A 20,001-nucleotide genomic window follows, 5' to 3' on the forward strand; every position below is an offset into this window, starting at 1 on the left:
AAATATTTACCATCCTTATATAAATGCCAGATGGTAAGTATTTTTGGTCTCTTTTACAACTACAGAGCTCTGCCTTTGCAGCTGTAGATAATATGTAAACAAAAGGGCACAGCTGTGTTCCCATAAAATTTGCAGGTTGTGGTTTGCCAATCAAATCATGATATGAGAAGATTCTCACAAATATTTAAAAATACAATTTTAAAAAAGCAATTTGATTTTTATATGCAAGATTACTTAAAAAATCCCAAACGACTACATACAATTGTATTTGTATGAAACTGCTTTCACACATTACTGATAACCCTGAAAATTAACTGGAGAATAGCTTTCAGAAATTAATTTGGTAAGCTATTTCAGAAGCCATAAAACCTTGGGTAAATAGGACTATATTTTAAAACACTGAAAATATGTACCAACTGTTTATAATGAAGAATAGAAGCAACTAGTACTTCACAGGTAGGGGGACAGATATGTAAATTATGTAAATTTACTCAGTCTCAAGGTCTGCCCAGTGACAAGCCTGGGTCTGAAGCTGTGCAGAGTGAAAGCGCTGGAAGGACTACCTGTGGTCCAACTCTGTGGTGGAAAGACGCTGAAAGAAGTCTCTCAAAATAAACAAAAAACAAGATGGAAATACACTCATAGACACAGACAGGTTGACGGTTGCTGAAGAGGAGGGGCTTCGGGAGACTGGGTGAAAACATGAAGGTACTAAGGAGTACAAATTGGTAGTTACAGAATAAACTACAGGGGTTTAAAGTACAGCGTAGGAAATGTAGTCAGTAATGTTGTAATAACAAGGTATGGTGTCAGGTGGGTGCTAGAAATATCAGGGGAGACCACTTTGTAAATTATATGATTATCTAACCACCATGCTGCACACCTGAAACTAGTACAAAATAATGTTGAATGTAAACTGTAATTGAAAAATAAAATTTTAAAAAGTCACTCAAAGAAATACTGTGCATGTTTCCTAAAATTGAGACTACATAAACATGATGAGAAAACGTTTATGATATACTGTGAAGTGAGAAATGTCCATGTGCAGATTGTATGGGTGCTCTGATCACAACAACATAAAAGCATAGTATGAATAAATGGGAGCTTTCAAGGTGATGATAATTTAAGTGGTGGGATTTCTCCCTAAACGGACTGTAATGCCTGTAATGCTGTCATGGCTCAGAGCCAGAACTCTGGGTTCAGGCAGTCTGGCTCAGGTTCCAGACTCCTCACTACCAACACTGTGACCTTGTGACCCTGTGCCTCAGTTCTGTCATCTATGAATGAGGATAATAATTGTGGCTACCTTATAGAATTGTTGACTCTTTAAGACTAAATAATAGAACATGTAAAATATTTCAAACCATTACCAGCCCTGACACATACTATTCTATAAGATCTGCAATTATTATTGACTTTTATAGAGAACAGGTGATTTTTATAATGAAACAAATACATTTATACTTCTCAAGAAACATGTCACCAGAGAGTCTAAAAGTAGAATTATAATAGAGCACGATTTAGAAGGAAACACCCACAAAGCTCTGTGGTACTTACAGAATCAACAAGGATGTGTGAATGAGCGTAGGGCCCTCCTTCCAAAGACTGAGAAAAATAGACATCTATGAAATATTGTACATCTGGTTCTAAACAGATGGGTGTGGGAAGCAGCATGATTCTGTATTGAGAGAAATAAAGCAAAAATTCAGTGACAAAAGTACAGTTACATAACTGAAGTGACATAGTGGTTGGCAGCATTCCACCTAGGCGCGGATGTGGGTCCCACTGTGGGGCAGAGGCATGGTCTAGGTGGGCTGTGTGGATGGTAATCCCACATTGACACTCTCCACAGCTCTTCCACAGGTTGTACCTGAGCAAAGCCTTAGAAAGTGCTGGCCTCTGGCTGTCAGGACTGCTGCGGGGGGGGGGGGGGGGATAATATGAAAATCCTTTATCTTATCTATCATGCTAATATCATCAGGGTCTCTGTTTTATTTTGCCACAAATCTCTAATGAGGCAAAATTAGTTGCCTCAAAAATCAGTAGGATTTTATCTTACAGACCAGCAGCTAAGATAACTCAAACTGAGTATTTTAATCCTATTCTTGCAGCATTTATTTTCTCACATTTCAAGGCCATGGGGGGAACAGGAAAGGAACATTCTTTAGTCTTCTTTAATGCATCTGTTCTCCCACTTAGTTCCTAGATGAATATCTAGGATAGATGAATAAAATTCACCTATCAATGTTTCAGGATAGGTCCCAAGCATACCTGGAGGCTGCTGGTAAGACGAAGGATGGAGGCTTTTGCAGAGGAGTCTTGTATGGACAGCGCTCGCTTCCTCCAGGGGGATTAACCGAGACCTGGACAGCCCAGTCAGCCGCAGACTAGAAAGGCACGACGTAAAAGCACGTCACTGTGAGGATGTGGGAAGCTGATTTGCACGCACAAATATATACTGATGAATGGTGCATGGAATCAAATTTGCAACCCATAGCTCACTTGGAAAATAGAATTTTCGAATTGAAAAAAGTCCTAGAGGTTCACTCTCAGGCTCAACTCTCTGGTGTCTGAATTGCAATCCAGGTAGAGGAAGGTTGTTTCTGGCCATAGCTTTACACCAGTAGATCATGAGCCTGAAAAACCCTGGTACTTCTGACACCTCTGTCTCCCAAAGCATCAATTAATTCATCATGTTCATGGATCACAGAACAAAAATAAAAATTAGGAATCCATCACAAAAGGATATGTGCTTTTTTATATTATTACATACATATATAAATTATATGATTTAATAATTATACCACTAGATATATTTATATGTGTATAAATATATATACACATATATTTATAGTATATGTTTATTAGCTATACTCTGAAAGCCTTACCATTTGGAAAAGCTTTTTCTTAAAAAAAATTTATTTATTTATTTTTAGAGAGAGGGGAATGGAGAAAGAAAGAGAAGAAAAGAAACATCTGTGTGTGGTTGCCTCTCACATGTCTCCCACCAGGGACCTGGCCTGCAACCCAGCATGGGTCCTGACCAGGAATCGAACCAGTGATGCTTTGGTTCCCAGACCTGCACTCAGTCTACTGAGCCACACCAGCCAGGCCTTGAAAAACTGTTTAAAGTTGTTAGAGATGTGTCCTCTCTATGGAAAAATTTCTATGTATATATTTTTAACAACTTTTTCATCATACTTAGCAGGTCAAAGTCCACTGAAAGTCCCTTGGCTTTCATTTGTAAGTGGGAAATACAGAATTATGTCATATCAAGAGTTTCACAATGGGTCAGCAGCTCTGGCCCTTTAACACAGTGAGCATTTCCAGAGGGACTGTGGGACCCATCTACCCTACCAAGCCAAAGAAAATATCCTTTCAGGGCAGATGGTCTGTGAGGTTTCAGGTTACCAAAGAAAAACTTGAGAACTGTTGCTCTAGATCAAGTGTTTTTCTAATTTGTTTTCTATTCTGTCTTGGCTATTTCTCAAAAGGTGGGGGAAGGGTAGCATAGCAGTGGGAAGGAGGCGAGAGAAGCAGCCTGCTTTTTAGTTTTTCCCTTGTTTCAGAGAAAATCCAAATGCAAATAAATGCCTCTTCTGCATCCCTTGAGTCTGAATCTCTGCATGTGTTAGTTTATTAAAGTTTTAGGAAAAAAGTATCAGGAGAGCAGGATTTATGTTACTGTAATTATTTATTATTCTTCTACAAACATTCCATCACCACTTCCTTAGACCTACTGCCTTAAATATATAACTCCAACTTTAGCTTCTCTCCCTGGAATAAAGAATGTGTACCTACGGCTCACTACATTACTTTAAAATCTTTAGGAAACCCTTTGGTGTATAATGCTCTCCAGATGTTCTATTTTTTTTTTTCAAATCATTTTATGATAAACATATCTAGTAAGACTGGGATGGAAACATTTAGTGTGAGAATGTATTTGAGATTTTCACCACCAAAAACATTGAACTTAGGATACCTGAGTTTCATAGCGAATGGCCACAGTAAAATTCATGGGAGAGGGAATGTTGTTGACAGAGAATCTTAAGCCAGACCCAGGGAGAACCCTGGCAAATCCAGGTCCAGTCCAGGTAACAGGCGTCCCGGGAACCGGCTCTCGGAAGACAATGTGAACAGCAGGCATCTGGCCAAAAGTCACCGAGCCCTAAAATCAGAGAGAAATGTGTTATACGTAGCTTTGCCTACAGTCAAGTCCTGGAAAAGTTTTGAGAAAAAGAAGCCCATGTATTTCCTGATGCATAAATGATCCATCTGAATCACAGATAATATATTCCACCCAGGATACAGTCTAGGATGTAGCCAAGAGTAACGTGCTCAATCTGCAGCTTTGAAATATCTGTTATGTATAGAATTATTAATTTGAAAGCAATGACACTGGAAACCACCTTAATTTTAAGTATTGCATGTGCTAATGAATTAAGCAAATTCCACGTTAATGACCTTGGGTGTTCTCAGATATCACTGTAGGATCCTGGCCAAATTTTGGAAAGAAAGAAAAGATTACCATGGCTACTTCATGGATTTTGCCTAAATGTGCATGATGACAGTGAGAAAACCCATATGGATTTAATATTTAGATATTTCTTCCATGCAAACATGAGAAATGGTCTTCTATCTGCTTGGGGGCAGATAAGTACAAAACTAACTCACTTGATTGATTAGCATCCCCGAAAAGCTCTGAACTATATGTTTGCCCGGGCCATCTGGACCCTGTAGATAATTTTTCTTTAATGGCTTTTGCATCTGCCTCTCCATTCTCACAGCCTCCACGGGAATTCTGCCTCTTGGTGCTTTCACCTGTATTGCTCTTAACAGTCTCTTGGCTGTTCTCTCTATTTGCTCCCAAGTCCAATACATATTACACACTGCTCACTGCCAAAAGCTTTCAAACTCTTTCTAACTGCCAACAGAATCATGCCCAAATTACTTAGCCTGGAGTTCAAATTGCTCTGTGATCTACCCCAAACTGCTCTTCGTTTGGTAAATGTTTATTTAGTAACAATTCAACGTCTGCCTCTGATTTAGGAAGGAAAGATGAATAGGCCAGGGTCCCTGCCGTGGAGCAGTTTAGAACCTTGTGTTGGAGGCAGAAATGTGAATAAAAAACTGTATCCTCAGGTTTCCATAGACACTGGTATGTGTAAACTCATCCATATGCAATATTTTTCAAATATTCTCATAATTGCAGATGCTGTAGGTGCCTCTCTGGGACCCTCTTTACCTGGTTAGTGCACCCAGTACCCAGTTGCTGTGTGTTGACCCCTTCTCTGGAGAGCTGCCCTCCATGCTCCTTACCCACCCCAAGCCCCCCTTTACCCTCCAAGGTAGCTCACAGCCAAAGGCTAGCCTGGTTGTCTCAGGGGCAGGACAATTTTGCCTGAAGTTTATACTTCTGAGCTCCCTGTGGTTCAAGCCAAGGTTTGTTTTACCTGAGAAAACATTTACTCTTTCCTCTTCTCTATCTTGTTTTCCTCACTCTCTTAAACAGGTTTCCTGAAAAACATTTCCTTAATAAATCACATGCACCTGAATCTAGTCTTAGGCTCTCTTTCCATGGCACCTGACCTGAGATGGTTGGTACCAGTTTACCTAAAAGTAGACTTTAAGATGCATTTCTGGAGGGGGCTCACTTACTGTTCAGCTGGTGATGAGAACCCCTGTGAGGGATACATGCTGATGAGCCCTGGTGTGCAGTAGCAGAACAGCTGCTAAAACTGTCATCTGGAGAACTGGGGCAGCATAAAGGGGAGGGGGAGGCACCAACATAAGTGATACTTCTGGCACTCAGCGATAGGGAGAAAAAGTAAGTATAAGGACTGTGGAGATGGGTGGCTGTTGTTGGGGGCCACTGATGCTTTGATGAAAGAACATGACAAGCTCAGGGCAATCAGTTACCCATTTTGAGCAAAGTGTGAGAATCAGCGGGCCTCCTTGGTGGCATTTAAAGAGGTTTGCATCTCCTTTAGCTAGAACAGGGAAGACATAACGACCAGGCACAAGATTTGACTGGATAGTGCTGTAGATCTTCAGAGAAGGCTGAATTCTCAGCTTAGGTAAGTCACCTCTGCCAAAGTTAGGCCCTTCACAGGGAAGTCATGGGGTCTTGAGACAAGAATGGTACGTGAGAGAACCTTGAACCCTAAGGCTCTCCTGAGCACTCTTGGACTATAGAAGTAATCCACTTACTCTTATTAGAAAATGGAGATATTCCTATTCCATTCCTGACATGTTTGAAGACAATGCAAAATCTTAAACGATTATAAGTGTCTTAAATGAAATGTACACCTTCCTCAGGATCTGCCTGTACTACTCCTCTGACCACTTGCCTGATAATTAGGGTCAAGTTTCAGCATGATCTGACTGGGAAAGTGCTGGATCTTTGAGAGGGATCTGGTTAACATGTACTAGCAGCAACTGGGAAAGGATGGTCGGATATGAATCCTGATGATGCTAGACCAAGGGGCAGAATATGAAACTGGGGAAGGGGAGTTTGTTGATTTGGGGGTCACCAGTGATCTAGGATTTAACACTCTCGCAAGGGCTCTGGAGCCCTGGGAGATGGATCTAATGTGTTGCTGGAGTAGCTCTTAGAACCTTGGCAAAAACTGTAGCCCAGACTAAAGAAGAGGTGCCAGAACTGCTGTAGCAGGCTGTGGAAGAAGGACTATAAGACTCAAAGAAGTAGGCATGCTAGAATGGATCTAAGATACAAGACTGGAAACCCCACCAACGGACTATGTCTGGGGGGAGATCTGGAGGACATTCCGTTTACCAAGACAGTAGGGAATGAACTGGTAAGAGGGGCACCAACATTCCTGAGAAGTGGAATATTGGGTATCCTCCATAACCTGCTAGGATAAACCACTATGAAACTAAGCTGCTATGTATCAAGGTGGAGAAGAGAGCCTCAGACCATCAAAGGCTGGGTAGCACTTAATTCTTAAAAGCAAGATGGGTATAATTATATGGGCAGCAAGGTTGGAACAGGAGACAAGGGAGCCTGACTCACAGTAATCTTCTGTGGAGATGATTAATAGAACATGGTGTTCCTAGGAGCAAGATAGGTGAACAGTCAACAAAAGTATTGCTTAATATCCATAATCAAAAGTGATCAAGAATGAATTGGCAGAAGGATAGGGTCAGCTGCCCTAATGGAAATCCATGATCCTTGCCCAAGTTCTAGGCCTGAGCCACTTCTCAGACACAGAACCCAGTGATTGAATGAGAGTCCAGACCCCCATGAGGAAAGAGTCTTCAACAGTATGCTAAGTGTGATTCTCTCACTTATTTCCCAAAGAAGTCTATGGTTATTTACTCGAGTCTATTGGGGAGAAAAAAATCTAGATTTTCCCAAGGGTTGGTGGATATAGAATCAGGGCTGATGTTGATGATCAGGTACCCAAAGTGCCACCATAGTCCCCAATTAGAATAGAGGCATATAAGGTTCAGGTAACAAATGGAGCATTGGCCCAAGTCCATTTCACAGTGGATTCCCTGTGTTTACTAAACTACACAATGATCATTTCCCCCAGTTCCTGAACATGCCATGGTATGGACCTGCTTAGCAGTGGACATTGATTCTTTCACCTGTATGATAAGAGCTCTTATAGTTCTAGGAAACGCCAAATATCAGCTTGTGGCCTGCCTAATCTATACCCACTCCCTACCAAGCCAAGATAGCAAATAAAAAAATACTGCAAATCAGAGGCATCCTCAAAGTGCTGCTCTCAAGACTCGGTGGTGGTTCCCATCGTTTTCCCATTACCAACTTAGCACAAACATAACCAAGTTGTAGTCTTGTTTGTATCTGTTGTACTAGATGGAGTATCTGTGTCAGAGTAGATTAACACCATGCTGGCCCATGATATGCAGCCATTGAAATGCAAAATGTGCTCTTTTCATCCTCATGAAGAAGAAGGAACAGAAGCAATTTATATTTATTTGGAATGGGTTGTAGTGTCCATTCAGTTCTGCCCCAAGGTTGTTAATTCTGCTGTTCTCTGTAGCCCTATGTCTCAAAAGGATCTGGACCATACAGATATTCTGCCAAATAATACACAGATTCCTTGTACTGGAGGATAATGAAGTGGGTCCCTTGGTCCAAGGTGATGTTATGTGGTCTCCCACAGTAAGAATCAGACACTCCACAGCCTTTGTCAGCACCACTCTCTGAGGGCTCACAGAGTATCTGACTGACCAGTATGGGAAAACATACTATCTTCTCAGCACAAGGGACCTGATTTACAGCAGAAGTATAGGAGGAGTCATCTGACTTTCGGAGCCACTGCTCCTACACTAACCATGGCATCCATAAGATGCTAACCTGAGATGACAGTGGAATGGGGCCCCTTAAAGGCACATCAGCTTTGCTAGCTTGGAAATGGCACCCTGTGAAATGGGGCAGTGTTCTTTAGAATGTTAGTTACTAATTGAACCAATGGCCTTTATATGATGTTGTGTCCTCAAAAGGGAGAAAATATGGGTTTAGGAACCAAGGAGGAGTAGCCAAGCTCATCATCACTCCCAGTGACCATGAGAATTAGGGCTTCTTGTCCTGGCAACATTAGGCTCCGTGGGTCTAGATGTCTTGATTCTTGGGCAGGGGCAAAGAATTCCACAATCTTAAAGCTATGGCTGCTTCATGGTCACCTGGGCTCCTGATGCCTATAGACCAGCAGTCATGGAAGGAATCCCCACAACTGGTAGGGCTGTTACTGTATAACGGGATACAAGGACTATGTATGGTAGCTAAGGTGAGCCACTGAGGCACCTGAAGCACCTTTGGAGCTCCCATACATGTGGTTTGATAAAGGCATGGTAACCTGGGGCTCAGACCCTGGAAGGATGAGAGTCTAGGTCATCTACCCAAGAAGTGCTAGTTGAGGATTAGGGGAATCTAGAATGGGTGGCAAGGAGGGAGGGAGATAGTGAATATCAGTTACAACTTTAGGACCCACTGCAGCAGTGGGAGGCGGATCTGCTTTCATAAACTTCCCCAGGAATTGTGACCATGGAGAAGCTGTGTCTGCAAGGAGTGAACTTAACATAAAAGCAAATGGGCAGGGTCAGCTTCAGGGGCATGCAGCCTGTGGAGTCACATAGGGCCCCATGCTCAGAAGAGCCTATGTTTGGCATAATGCTCTTCTGTCACCATCTAAAAATAATTTTACCTTTGAAGTTGTCTTGTAAGTGGAGTCCCTTAGGATGATGGAGCATGCACATGAGCTGAAGAGATAAGCACAGTATGTGTCTGCTTCCTTGGTGCCCCACTCACATACAGTGCCTGTGATGCCCATGAGAATAGGATTCAAATGGACCTACTATGCATTCGGTGAGACTCAAAGTGAGTATAAAGAAAGTGTGTTACATCTATGATTTTTTAAAATATATTTTATTGATTATGCTATTACAGTTGTCCCATTTCCCCCCTTCTCTCCCCTCCACCCTGTACCCCCCTCCCACCTACATTTCCCCCCTTTAGTTCATGTCCATGTGTCATACTTATGAGTTCTTTAGTTTCTACATTTCCCTCACTATTCTTGCCCTCCCCCTATCTATTTTCAACCTACATTCTATGCTACTTATTCTCTATACCTTTTCCCCCTCTCTCCTCCTCCCACCCTCCTGCTGCTAACCCTCCATGTGCCCTCCATTTCTGTGGTTCTGTTCCTGTTCTAATTGTTTACTTAGTTTCTTTTGGTTTTGCTTTAGGTGTGGTTGTTAATAATTGTGAGTTTGCTGTCCTTTTACTATACATGTTTTTTCTTTATCTTCTTTTCTTAGATAAGTCCCTTTAGCATTTCATAAAATAAGAGCTTGGTGATCATGAACTCCTTGAACTTGACCTTATCTGAGAAGCACTTTATCTGCCCTTCCATTCTAAATGAGAGTTTTGCTGGATAGAGCAATCTGGGATGTAGATCCTTGTCTTTCATGACTTGGAATATTTCTTTCCAGCCCCTGCTTGCCTGTAAGGTCTTTTTTGAGAAATCAGCTGACAGTCTGATGGGAACTCCTTTGTAGGTTTCTGTCCCCATATCTCTTGCTGCTTCTAGGATTCTCTCCTTCATTTTTACCTTGGCTAATGTAATGATGATGTGTCTTGGTGTGCTTCTCCTTGGGTCCAGCTTCTTTGGGGCTCTCTGAGCTTCCTAGATTTCTTGGAAGTCTATTTCCTTTGCCAGATTGGGGAAGTTCTCCTTTATTATTTGTTCAAATACATGCTCAATCTGTTGCCTTTCCTCTTCCCCTTCTGGTACCCCTATAATTCGGATGTTGGAATGTTTAAAGATGTCCTGGAGGTTCCTAAGCTTCTCCTCATTTTTTTCAATTCTTATTTCTTCCTTCTTTCCTGCTTGGTTGTTTTTTTGTTCCTTCTGGTCCACTCTATTGTTTTGAGTCTCAGTTTCCTTCCCTTCACTATTGGCTCTCCGTGCATCTTCCTTCATCTCTTTTATGGTAACCTGCATTTTTTCATGTAATTTGTGCCCAAAATCAACCAATTCTGTGAGCTTCCTGATCACCAGTGTTTTGAACTGTGCATTTGAGAGACTGGCTATTTCTTGGTCGCTGAAAAGGATGAGTCCTGGGGTACTGATCTGTTCTTCTGTTGGAGACATCTCTCTCTCTCTCTCCTCCCCCCCCCCACCACCCCAGGTCTGGTCGCTCTTGTTACGGTGAGGGGTGGAACCTTAGGTGTTCACCTGGGCTGGGCACCCCAGTCGCTAGATTGTGATGTTGTATGTTGGGGCGGGGGCGAACAATGGTGGTAGCTCTGTTCTCCTGGGATCTCAGTCCCTTTTCTGGGATCCTGGGTTGTGCACTCTGCCCTGGTCCACAATGCCGACTCACTGGGTCCGCCCGCTGCCACTTGCAAACTCAGGGTCCACCCCTGCGTCTGGAAGGCTTATGCGCTTCTGGTTGCCTTATGCACCCAGTTCTCTCCAATCTCCACACGCCCGCTCCTCCTCTCAGCCCCTCATACCAGTCTGGATGAACGGGTCTACTTCAACTTCTTGACTGTCCAACTTCCATTCAGATAAATTTTCTGTCAGTTCTAGGTGTTATTCTGCCTCTAAATTGTTGTTGTTCTAATCTTGGTTGTGCATGGAAGTACGGTGCGTCCGCCTATGCCTCTATCTTGCTGGAAGTCCAATAATTTAAATTTTTAATATTTCTTTAGTTAGAACAACCTTAAATCGCAAGTAAAAAACACTTTGACAAGAGAGAGACTGTGGAAGAAAATTAAGCTTTATATTTTACTACCTTCAATGACCTTTTTCCTTAATTTTTGAACAAGGGGCCCTGTATGTAGGTCTGAGCATCCAAGGAGCAGACTTTAATTGATGCCACTCCATCCAGCCACCAGTTCCTGTTACTGCTGGTGGCTCTTACTCACTGCTGCTCCCTTCTCTTGAGAATTGCCCTTGGCTGAGGGGAGCCCCTCACCTGGGACGTTGCCTGCATCTACCCTGGCAGCCCGGGGTCATGACTGACTGATATGGGAATACAACAGGCAGGCCATTGGGCCTGGAGGGAGGACAGCTCTGTTGTGCCAATGTATGCTTCTGAGTTTCCACTGTGGGGCAGGTCCAGTCTGGACTCTACCCCAGGCATGATCCTTGCCTCACTTTCCTCCTGGCCAGCCCACTGCTCTCCCTCCCTTACAGGCTTCTCTTGATGAGTACTCCCTCAATAAAGCTCATCCACCAGAATCTCTGTTGTAATCTCTGCTTTTAGGGAACCCAGCATAATCAGCATGTACATGCACATACACATTTATATAAAATGAAACAAAAGTTTCACCAAAAAATATGCCCTTCTTTGTATTCTTCTGCTGTGCTAAGCTGACCCTGTCCAATGTTTGTATCATCTACTTACTAATAGGCATGACCTACAGTTTGAAAACTACTGATCTATGGGACACCAGAGGAAGAAGCAATTAACTGTGTCCAGATGTCAGGGTAGGGAATGTAAGGGAAGAAGTCTGAATTGGGTCTTAAGGAGTTGGGAGAAAGTCTGCAAATCAGTAATACAGAGGTGGTCACTTCAGGCAAGAGTTCGGAGAGCAGCTTGTGAAGGCTTTGAGTGCTGCTTCTCAAAGCGCAGTCGTGGGCTATGGTATCAGAATCACCTCGGGGTGCTTGGCAAACATGTGTATTTCCTGACAGTCTTAGATTCCCTGATTCAGAATCTCAAGGGTGAGGCCCTAGAACATGTGTTTGAAACAAACCCCTGGGTTATTCTTACACACAGTAAAATTTGAGGCTGACTGATCTGTGCCACTGGGAGCACATTCAGGTGGACTTCTCATTAGGTGGACTTCAGATGGAGAAGCCTGGAGAGCTGGAGAAGGCTTCATGGGCAGGCAGATGGTAAGAGAAACAGGAGGAAGAGCAAAGCCACTAGGACTGGTGTGCACGGGTGCAGCGGGAGGCACACCCCGCGCAGCCTGTGCCGACCCTGTCGGCCAGAGGTAGTTCTCCCTAACCTGAGGTCCTCACCATGTATATGCACCTTTTTCATGGACATGCCCACCTGCCACACATTAGTGTACATGGCTCATTTCCCAACAATGAGCTTAAGGACAGTTTCCAAGGCTAAATATTTCTGTTGTCTCTCATTCAACTATTTCATTCACTTAACAAGTTGTCTTATAACAACAACAGTAACAAGAAAAAGTCTTTTATCTGAAATGAACAGTTTCAGGTGCTAAGTTGGTAAACAACACAACCAACATCTGTTTGCGTTTGATTTTCCAATAAGCCCATTCACACACATGCACCAGGACCTCTCAGTAAAGACCCCAGTGTAGTGAATGAACGAACAAATGCATGGACCTAAAGCAGTCCCGACTCTGAGTGAATAATAGTTGGCTGGCTGTAAGGTCCTTGGGTCTCCTCCAGGCTTCTGAAACTACTGGAGGCAGGGCCCTGAGGAGGCTGTATGGTCCTGGCCCTCACACCAGCACTGACCAATGACAACCACTTCCGAATCAAGGGCACAGCCAAGTGCCATCCCCAGGGACGGCAGCATTTTTTTTTCTTTTCTCCAACTAGGAGAAGAGCCATTCTTCAGCACAGTGCCCTTTCTTGCTAAAATGACAAGAAATTGTGAATTCATAGTACCTGACTCTCCAACTCCTTGGAATCCAGCATTCCAAACATTTTTGTTGTGAAAAGTAATAGGGGCTCTAATTACTTGGAGCTTGTCTCTTCCTTCCTCCATTTTGCTCTGGAGGATGATAAGACCTTACACTCTGACTGAGTACTTCCGTGGGCCAGGCTCGGTTGTCAGTGTGTCACCCGGGTGACTTGTTCATTGCACAACAGACCACGGCCATGAAACTATGGCTTACCTCACTCTGCTCGTCAGCATGCACGCTCTGTTTCTGATTTCTCTTCAGTATTATATTTCCATTGTCAATTATGAAATCATTTCCTTGCTGTTGCAAATACACATCACATGTAGGCAAAGTTGTGGCTAATATCTTAAAAAAAAAGAAATGACAGAATAAATAAGCAACAAAAGATCTAATGATCCTGAAGTTCAAAAATTTCAGATTATACTGTAATTTAAAAGATAATTATGATTCTCATTCAATAGCCTCGGGAAGCAGTCATGGAATAATTTTTTGTTTTCCTGTGAAAATGGGAAATTTTTGGTGGTTCTGAGACCAAGTACTGATTTTTATTTTTAAGGGATACTATCCTAGTGAAATTCTAAACTGGGAAAATATTTATTGTTATCAACTGGCTTCATGGTGTTTAAGAAAAAGTACAAATGCTATGTTTTAACATGAAATGTCAAGAAGAAGGCTGTAGAAAATCAACAATAGGAATGGTACAAGATTCCAAGATTAATGAGCTATTGTAACTTTTGACACACTCCTGACTAATTCCTCTTAGTTCTCGCAATTTGCAATATTTGGCCTTCTGAGTTCCAATGAGAGATTATACCAGGATAGCCAAATTGTACCAGCTAGACAGAAGCAAAGGAATTATATTCATGCAACTCCAGTTTCTTTAAAATTTTGGGTTTTGTGGGCTTCTCTTTCATATCTTCTTAGTCAATCAGCAGCAACCTAGTTAGAATCTCCAATTGCTTGTTTCCAAATGTTCATTGTGCCCTGAACATTGGTGTTTGCTTCATGATGTTCACTGTTGGTTTTATATATAAGGTTTTTAATTTCACAGGTGCCCTGGTTGCTCTGCATGGGCATGCAGTGCTGTGGTCAGCTGTGGCCCTTTAAGAACCTCTTATCCTGCTGGTGCTCACTGTTCAGAGTCTGAGCCATGATCTCTGACCGCTCTTCCACCCATCTGTGAGGGGGACCTTCGGACAGGCCCCACTGAGATTATGTTTATTTGTCCTCATCTTTTTTCCTTTTCCTCACCAGTTGTGTTCATCTTATAACACAAAATTATAAACTTTAATTTTATGCAGAAAACACATTATGGAATCAGCTATATACTATACTATATTAAATTCTGTACTATGTTAAATCCAATCAAGATTAACTTTTGTGACCACAGGTAATTTCTATTAAGAAAACAAACCAGTGCTTTCCAAACTGCATATGAGTCACCTGGGGACCTTGCTAAGATGCAGACCTGATTCAGTGGGTCTGGGGCGGGGCCTGAGATCTCCTAGCCCGGTGAACTCCCAGGTGATGCTGATATTGATGGTTTGTCCACAGACCACATTTTTAGAGCAAGTGTGTTGCTGCAGACTGAATGTTTGCGTCATCCCCTGCAAATTCGTACATCCACAAGGTGATGTATTTGCAGGTGGGCCCTTTGGGAGGTGATTAGGTCATAAGGGTAGAGCCCTTGTCAATGGGATTAGTGTGCCCTTATAAAAGAGGCCCCAGAGAGCTTCTTTGCCACTTCTGTCATGTGAGGAGTCAGCAAAAAGACAGATGTGTATTAGCTAGAAAGTGGGCTCTCCGCAGACACTGAACCTGCTGGTGTCTTGATCTGCAGGAAATAAACTTTTGTTGTTTATAAGCCACCTAGTCTATGGTATCCTTGTTATTGCAGTCCAAACACACTAAGAGAAATAGATATACAGGCATACCTCATTTCATTGCACTTTGCTTTATTTCACTTCTCAGATGTGGTGTTTTTTATAAATCAAAGGCAAGAGGCTCTATCCCTAGCAACTTACAGCTGTTAACAGGTACTTTTCCATATGAATAGCTCATGCTTTACAACTTCCCAAATCTTTTCAAACAAGCAACAGTCAGCCTTAGTGAACCCCTAGCTTCTGAACTCCTACTCCCTAACCTCTTGCTAAGTGGCCCAAGGCATGGCACTAGCAGCAGCTAGCCTCGATTCACAACTTGGCTTCACCTGGGAATCTCCAAGCCCAGCAGAAGTAGCAGACATCTCAGATTGCTTTACAGCTCATACAGGGTGGCCCCAGACAAAATACAGGTGGTGGCTGACCTTGGGGTCAGGACCACCCAGGAAACCCCAGGGCCATCACACCCAGTGGACAGCTACAGACCACTCTGGAGTACTGCCACCCTACACTGTGCAGCCGATCCACCATGGAGGGTGGAGGTTTATGGTTAATGGTCATAGCCAATCCTTGCAGCTGACTAGCCTGGGTAAGTCTTTCCCATTGATCTGCCAACAGTAACAAAGGCTCAACTATGAGGAGGGTGTACTCACCCCACAGGAAGGGCACACCTTGAGTACCCAGCTTGGGTAATAGGGGAGGCTGTGCCACTGGACCCTATAGGGCATCTACTATATGAGGCCATGCTACCAAGACAGGGAGTCATAGCAGCTCTATTTAATACATAGAAACAGACACAGGGAGGCTGCCAAAATGAGGAGACAAAGAAACATGGCACAAATGAAAGAACGGATCCAGAAAAAGAACTAAATAAAATGGAGATAAGCAAGCTATCAGATGCAGCATTCGAAACACTGTTTATAAAGATGCTCAAGTAACTTAGTGAGGACCTCAGCAGCATAAAAACGACCCAGTCAGAAATGAAGGATACACTATAGGGAACCTATCAAAATGTCATGGCAAATGTAGCCCAGCCCCTGATTTGGAAAACTGACAGGGAGCAAGTTGACACATAGGAGCCGAGCCAATGGATTGGTTCTCCCATGGGTAATCAGGCCTGCATTGTATCTAGGCTGTTATGAGGCTTGCTTTTTGCTAAAACTTTCTCACCCTGAATTGAGGCAGCAAATGTTTACTGCATATCTTTAAAGTAACTTCCTAAAATCTGTGCTAAACCTCCCAAGTATGGAGTGTGACCAGTTCAACCACTTTTCCCCTTGATCTGCAACATCCTTCCCTTTGACGTAATTAGCAACATTCTTTCCTTTGTTATCTGTAAAAGGTAATCACCTAAAAGTTAACCTGTGCATAGTAAATGAGGACCATCCCTGATGTAATATGCCCAGAGAAGCAATAAAAGCTTGTCCAGGCAGGGGTCGAGGCCCTCTCTCTCACTTAGAGAGCAGCCATGCCATCCTTTTTTATCCACAGGACTTCCGTAGTCCATGTGAATTTGTTTGTCACAGCCACAACACATGGACCCCATGGGCTAGAGTCTGCATCAATACACTAATTGAAATGAAGAACAATTTACAGAGAAACAATAGTAAGGTAAATGAAGCTGAGGATCAAATCAATGATTTGGAACATAAGGAAGAAAAGAAACAACCAATCAGAACAACAAGAACAAAAATGAATTTTAAAAAATGAGGATAGTGTAAGTTGCCTCTGGGACAACATTAAGAAGTCCAACATTCACATCATAGGAGTGCCAGAAGGAGAAGAGAAAGAATGAGAAACTAGAAATCTATTTGAAAAAATAGTGAAAGAAAACTCCCTTTTGATGAAGGAAATACACATGCAAGTCCAGGGATCACAGAGAGTTCCAATTATGATGGATGAAAAGAGGTCCATTCTAAGACACATCATAATTACAATGCCAAAGTTTAAATATAAAGTGAGAATCTTAAAAGCAGCAAGAGAAAAGACGTTACTTAAGGGGAGTTCACATAATTCTGTCAGCTGGTTTCTCAAAAGAAACTTTGCAGGCTAGAAGGGCTTAGCAAGAATGTTCAAAGTCATGAAAAACAGGGACCTTCAGGCAAGATTTCTCTACCCAGCAAAGATATTATTTAGAATTGAAGGGCAGATAAAGAGCTTCCTAGACATGGGAAAACTAAAGGAGCTCATCATCACCAAACCATTATAAATGAAATATTAAAGGGACTTATTCAAGAAAAAGAAGATAAGAACTATGAACAATAAAATGGTGATAAATACATATGTATCAACAATTGAGTCTAAAAAAACAAACTAAGCAAACAAGAAAGGAGAGACAGAATCATGGATACAGAGGGCATTTTGATAGTTGCCAGATGGGAGGAGTTGTGGGGGGAAATGGGTAAAGAAGTAAGGGAATTAAGAAGTACAAATAGGTAGTTACAGAATAGCCATGGGGATGTAAAGTACAGTGTAGGAAAGGGAGTAGCCAAAGAACTTATACACAAGACCCATGGACATGAGCAATGGTGTGTGGATTGCCTGAGGGAGTGGGGGCCACTGGGAGGAGGTGGACAAAGGGTGAAAATTGGGACAAGTGAATAGTAGCATAATCAACAAAAATAATTAAAAAATAAAAATAAAAATTATGTACACTTAAAAAAACAAGAACACTGAGGGTAGTCTTCATCATGTCATTCCCTTGCTTGGAACGTTTCAATGAGTTCTCATTGTCCAGAGAATAAAATTTAGTCTCTTTAATAGGAGAATCTAATGTTTCTTTCCAATACTTCTTCCTTATATAAATTTCCTGTTCTACCTGTGAATACAACTGCATTTTTTTTTCTCTGAATCATTACTTACAACTTTCCCTGGCTGGACTATTTTCTCAACTAGTGTACTAATTGAGATTTATTGTTTACAAGTCTCAGGCCAAATTATTCTGTCTCTGTGTTAAGCCTGTTCATAGAGGATCACCCATGGCCAAAATTCTAATGCACTTACTGACTCCTCTTTTCATGTGGCACTGTCCCCACCCTGTACTAGCTATGTATGTAAATGTAGTAGCTATGGTTAGGAACTCCAGAAGGGCAGGGACCCTAACTAAACCCTTTCTATGCCACCCTCATCTTGAAGCTCAGCATTATGCATGTGGATGGGCAACACACTGATGGTTGAGAGCAAATTTTGAAAGCAGATACACTTGGGTTTCAGTTCAGGCCCATTTGTCCGCCAGCTGTCTGACTTTGGGCAAGTTACTTAACCTCTCTAATGTTTTCCCTCATCTGGAAATTACAGATGGTAATAGCTAAGTTGTTTGGAAAGTGAAGTAAGATAATGTATATAAAGTGCAAAGCACAGAGCATTAAATCAGAGGAAGTTTTATTTACATAGCAGCACACAATATGTATTTGTTAAATGAATGCATGGATAATTAAAAAGTGTCTAACTTATTAACCTTTAAACACTTAACATCCATTCTACCTTTAATTCCTTTCCTTTGTCATATGTATTATTTTCCAATCCTGTAAGCAATTTTCCTTGCCTTTTAAACACATTCTGTAGCCTTACTATTTTTCTTTAAGCCATGGAGAGAGTAGTAAGGAGTCCCGTGAGCCATTCTATTCACAGTTTGGAGCTGTATTTGCATGTGTGATATTATCCTACTTAACTGCTTGTTAGCATCTGTCACATGGTGCATACTGAATAAATCTTAAGTAACATTCCATCTATTTTAGATAATCATGTTTGTTTTGTATATTCTTACCCCACAAAATGGAAACTATTGTATTTATAGTTGTAGAAGACACTCTTGTATTTCTTCTTTACTCTCACAGTATTACCACACTCACAACACTCCCGACACTGGATCTGTGGGTTTATTCCCATGCTCACCAAGTCTCTGACCCCAGGTGGCTGTCCTACAATTTGATTCAGTTCTGACACTATCTACCTGGAGTTAGCATGAGATCCCACAGGTTAAGAGCTCAGTCCTATAAGACTGCCTCTCCCCTTCCAATGCAAAACAGAAGTTGAGGTTGATACTTGTACTTCTGACCTACTGGCTGCAAATGGGGTTTCTGTGACCCCCTCCTTGGGTTTAACAAATTGCTAGGATAGCTCACAGAACATCATACTAACATTTACTGGTTTCTTATATAATAAAGGATAGGATAAAACATGCAAATGAACAGTCAGATGAAGAGATACGTAAGGTAAGGACTGGAAGGGCCCAGGTACTGGAGCTCCTATACCCTTGGAGCTAGGGTGCACCACGCTCCCAGCACATGGATGTGGTCATTGGTGTGGAAGCTCTCTGAATCCCGTACTTCTGGGAATTTTATGGGGGTTTCATCACACAGGTATTAAGTCATTATCCTTCCCTCTCCCAGCCCTGGAGGATGGATGGGGGATGGGGCTGAAAGTTTCAAGCTTCTAATAATGGCTTGGTCTTTCTGACCAATCCCCTTCCTGAAATTACCCAGAAGCCCATTCAGAGTTGCCTCACTAAAATAAAGGACACTCTTACCTACTCCTACTGTTCAGGAAATTCCAAAGGATTTAGGAGCTCCGCATCAGGAGCCAGGTCAAAGACTTAATATGAGAACAAAAGATGTTCCTAAGTGCTCTTACTACTAAGGAATTACAAGGGAGTTAGGTGCTCTGTGTCAGGAGCCAAGAAAACTCTATATTTCTCTACTAATCCACAATAGGCATAGCCTACACATATACCAACATTGTTTTCATCACCGTTATAAAGATGCAATGTTAAAAACCATGAGAAAGAATGCAGACACAGAATTGTTTCACTTCGATTCCCTCCCCCTACAGTTGTAAGCCTCCTGCTGCTCCAATTCCAGTTATTAAAACAGCAAATTCCAAGGCTCATGGTAGAATTTTTTTTATCCTTTATGCATTTTTATCTGGTTGAATTTCTATCAGTGTCCTGATAAG

At 42.1% G+C, this 20,001-nt stretch overlaps 1 protein-coding gene across 4 annotated transcripts in view; it reads right to left on the reverse strand.

Moving 5' to 3' along the window:
• Window positions 1-20,001, reverse strand: part of LAMB4 (laminin subunit beta 4) — a 119,856-nt gene that overhangs the window by 54,448 nt on the left and 45,407 nt on the right. For all 4 annotated transcript variants that reach the window (XM_036010791.1, XM_036010789.1, XM_036010790.1 and 1 more), the window contains exons 15-18: window positions 13,382-13,513; window positions 3,983-4,168; window positions 2,272-2,387; window positions 1,558-1,678 (exon numbers count right to left, since the gene is read on the reverse strand). In XM_036010791.1, coding sequence (XP_035866684.1) covers window positions 1,558-1,678; window positions 2,272-2,387; window positions 3,983-4,168; window positions 13,382-13,513 — 555 coding nt within the window. The remainder of the gene's footprint in view (window positions 1-1,557; window positions 1,679-2,271; window positions 2,388-3,982; window positions 4,169-13,381; window positions 13,514-20,001) is intronic.

The sequence above is a fragment of the Phyllostomus discolor genome, chromosome 10 (genome assembly GCF_004126475.2).
Source record: "Phyllostomus discolor isolate MPI-MPIP mPhyDis1 chromosome 10, mPhyDis1.pri.v3, whole genome shotgun sequence".
Lineage (NCBI taxonomy): Eukaryota > Metazoa > Chordata > Mammalia > Chiroptera > Phyllostomidae > Phyllostomus > Phyllostomus discolor.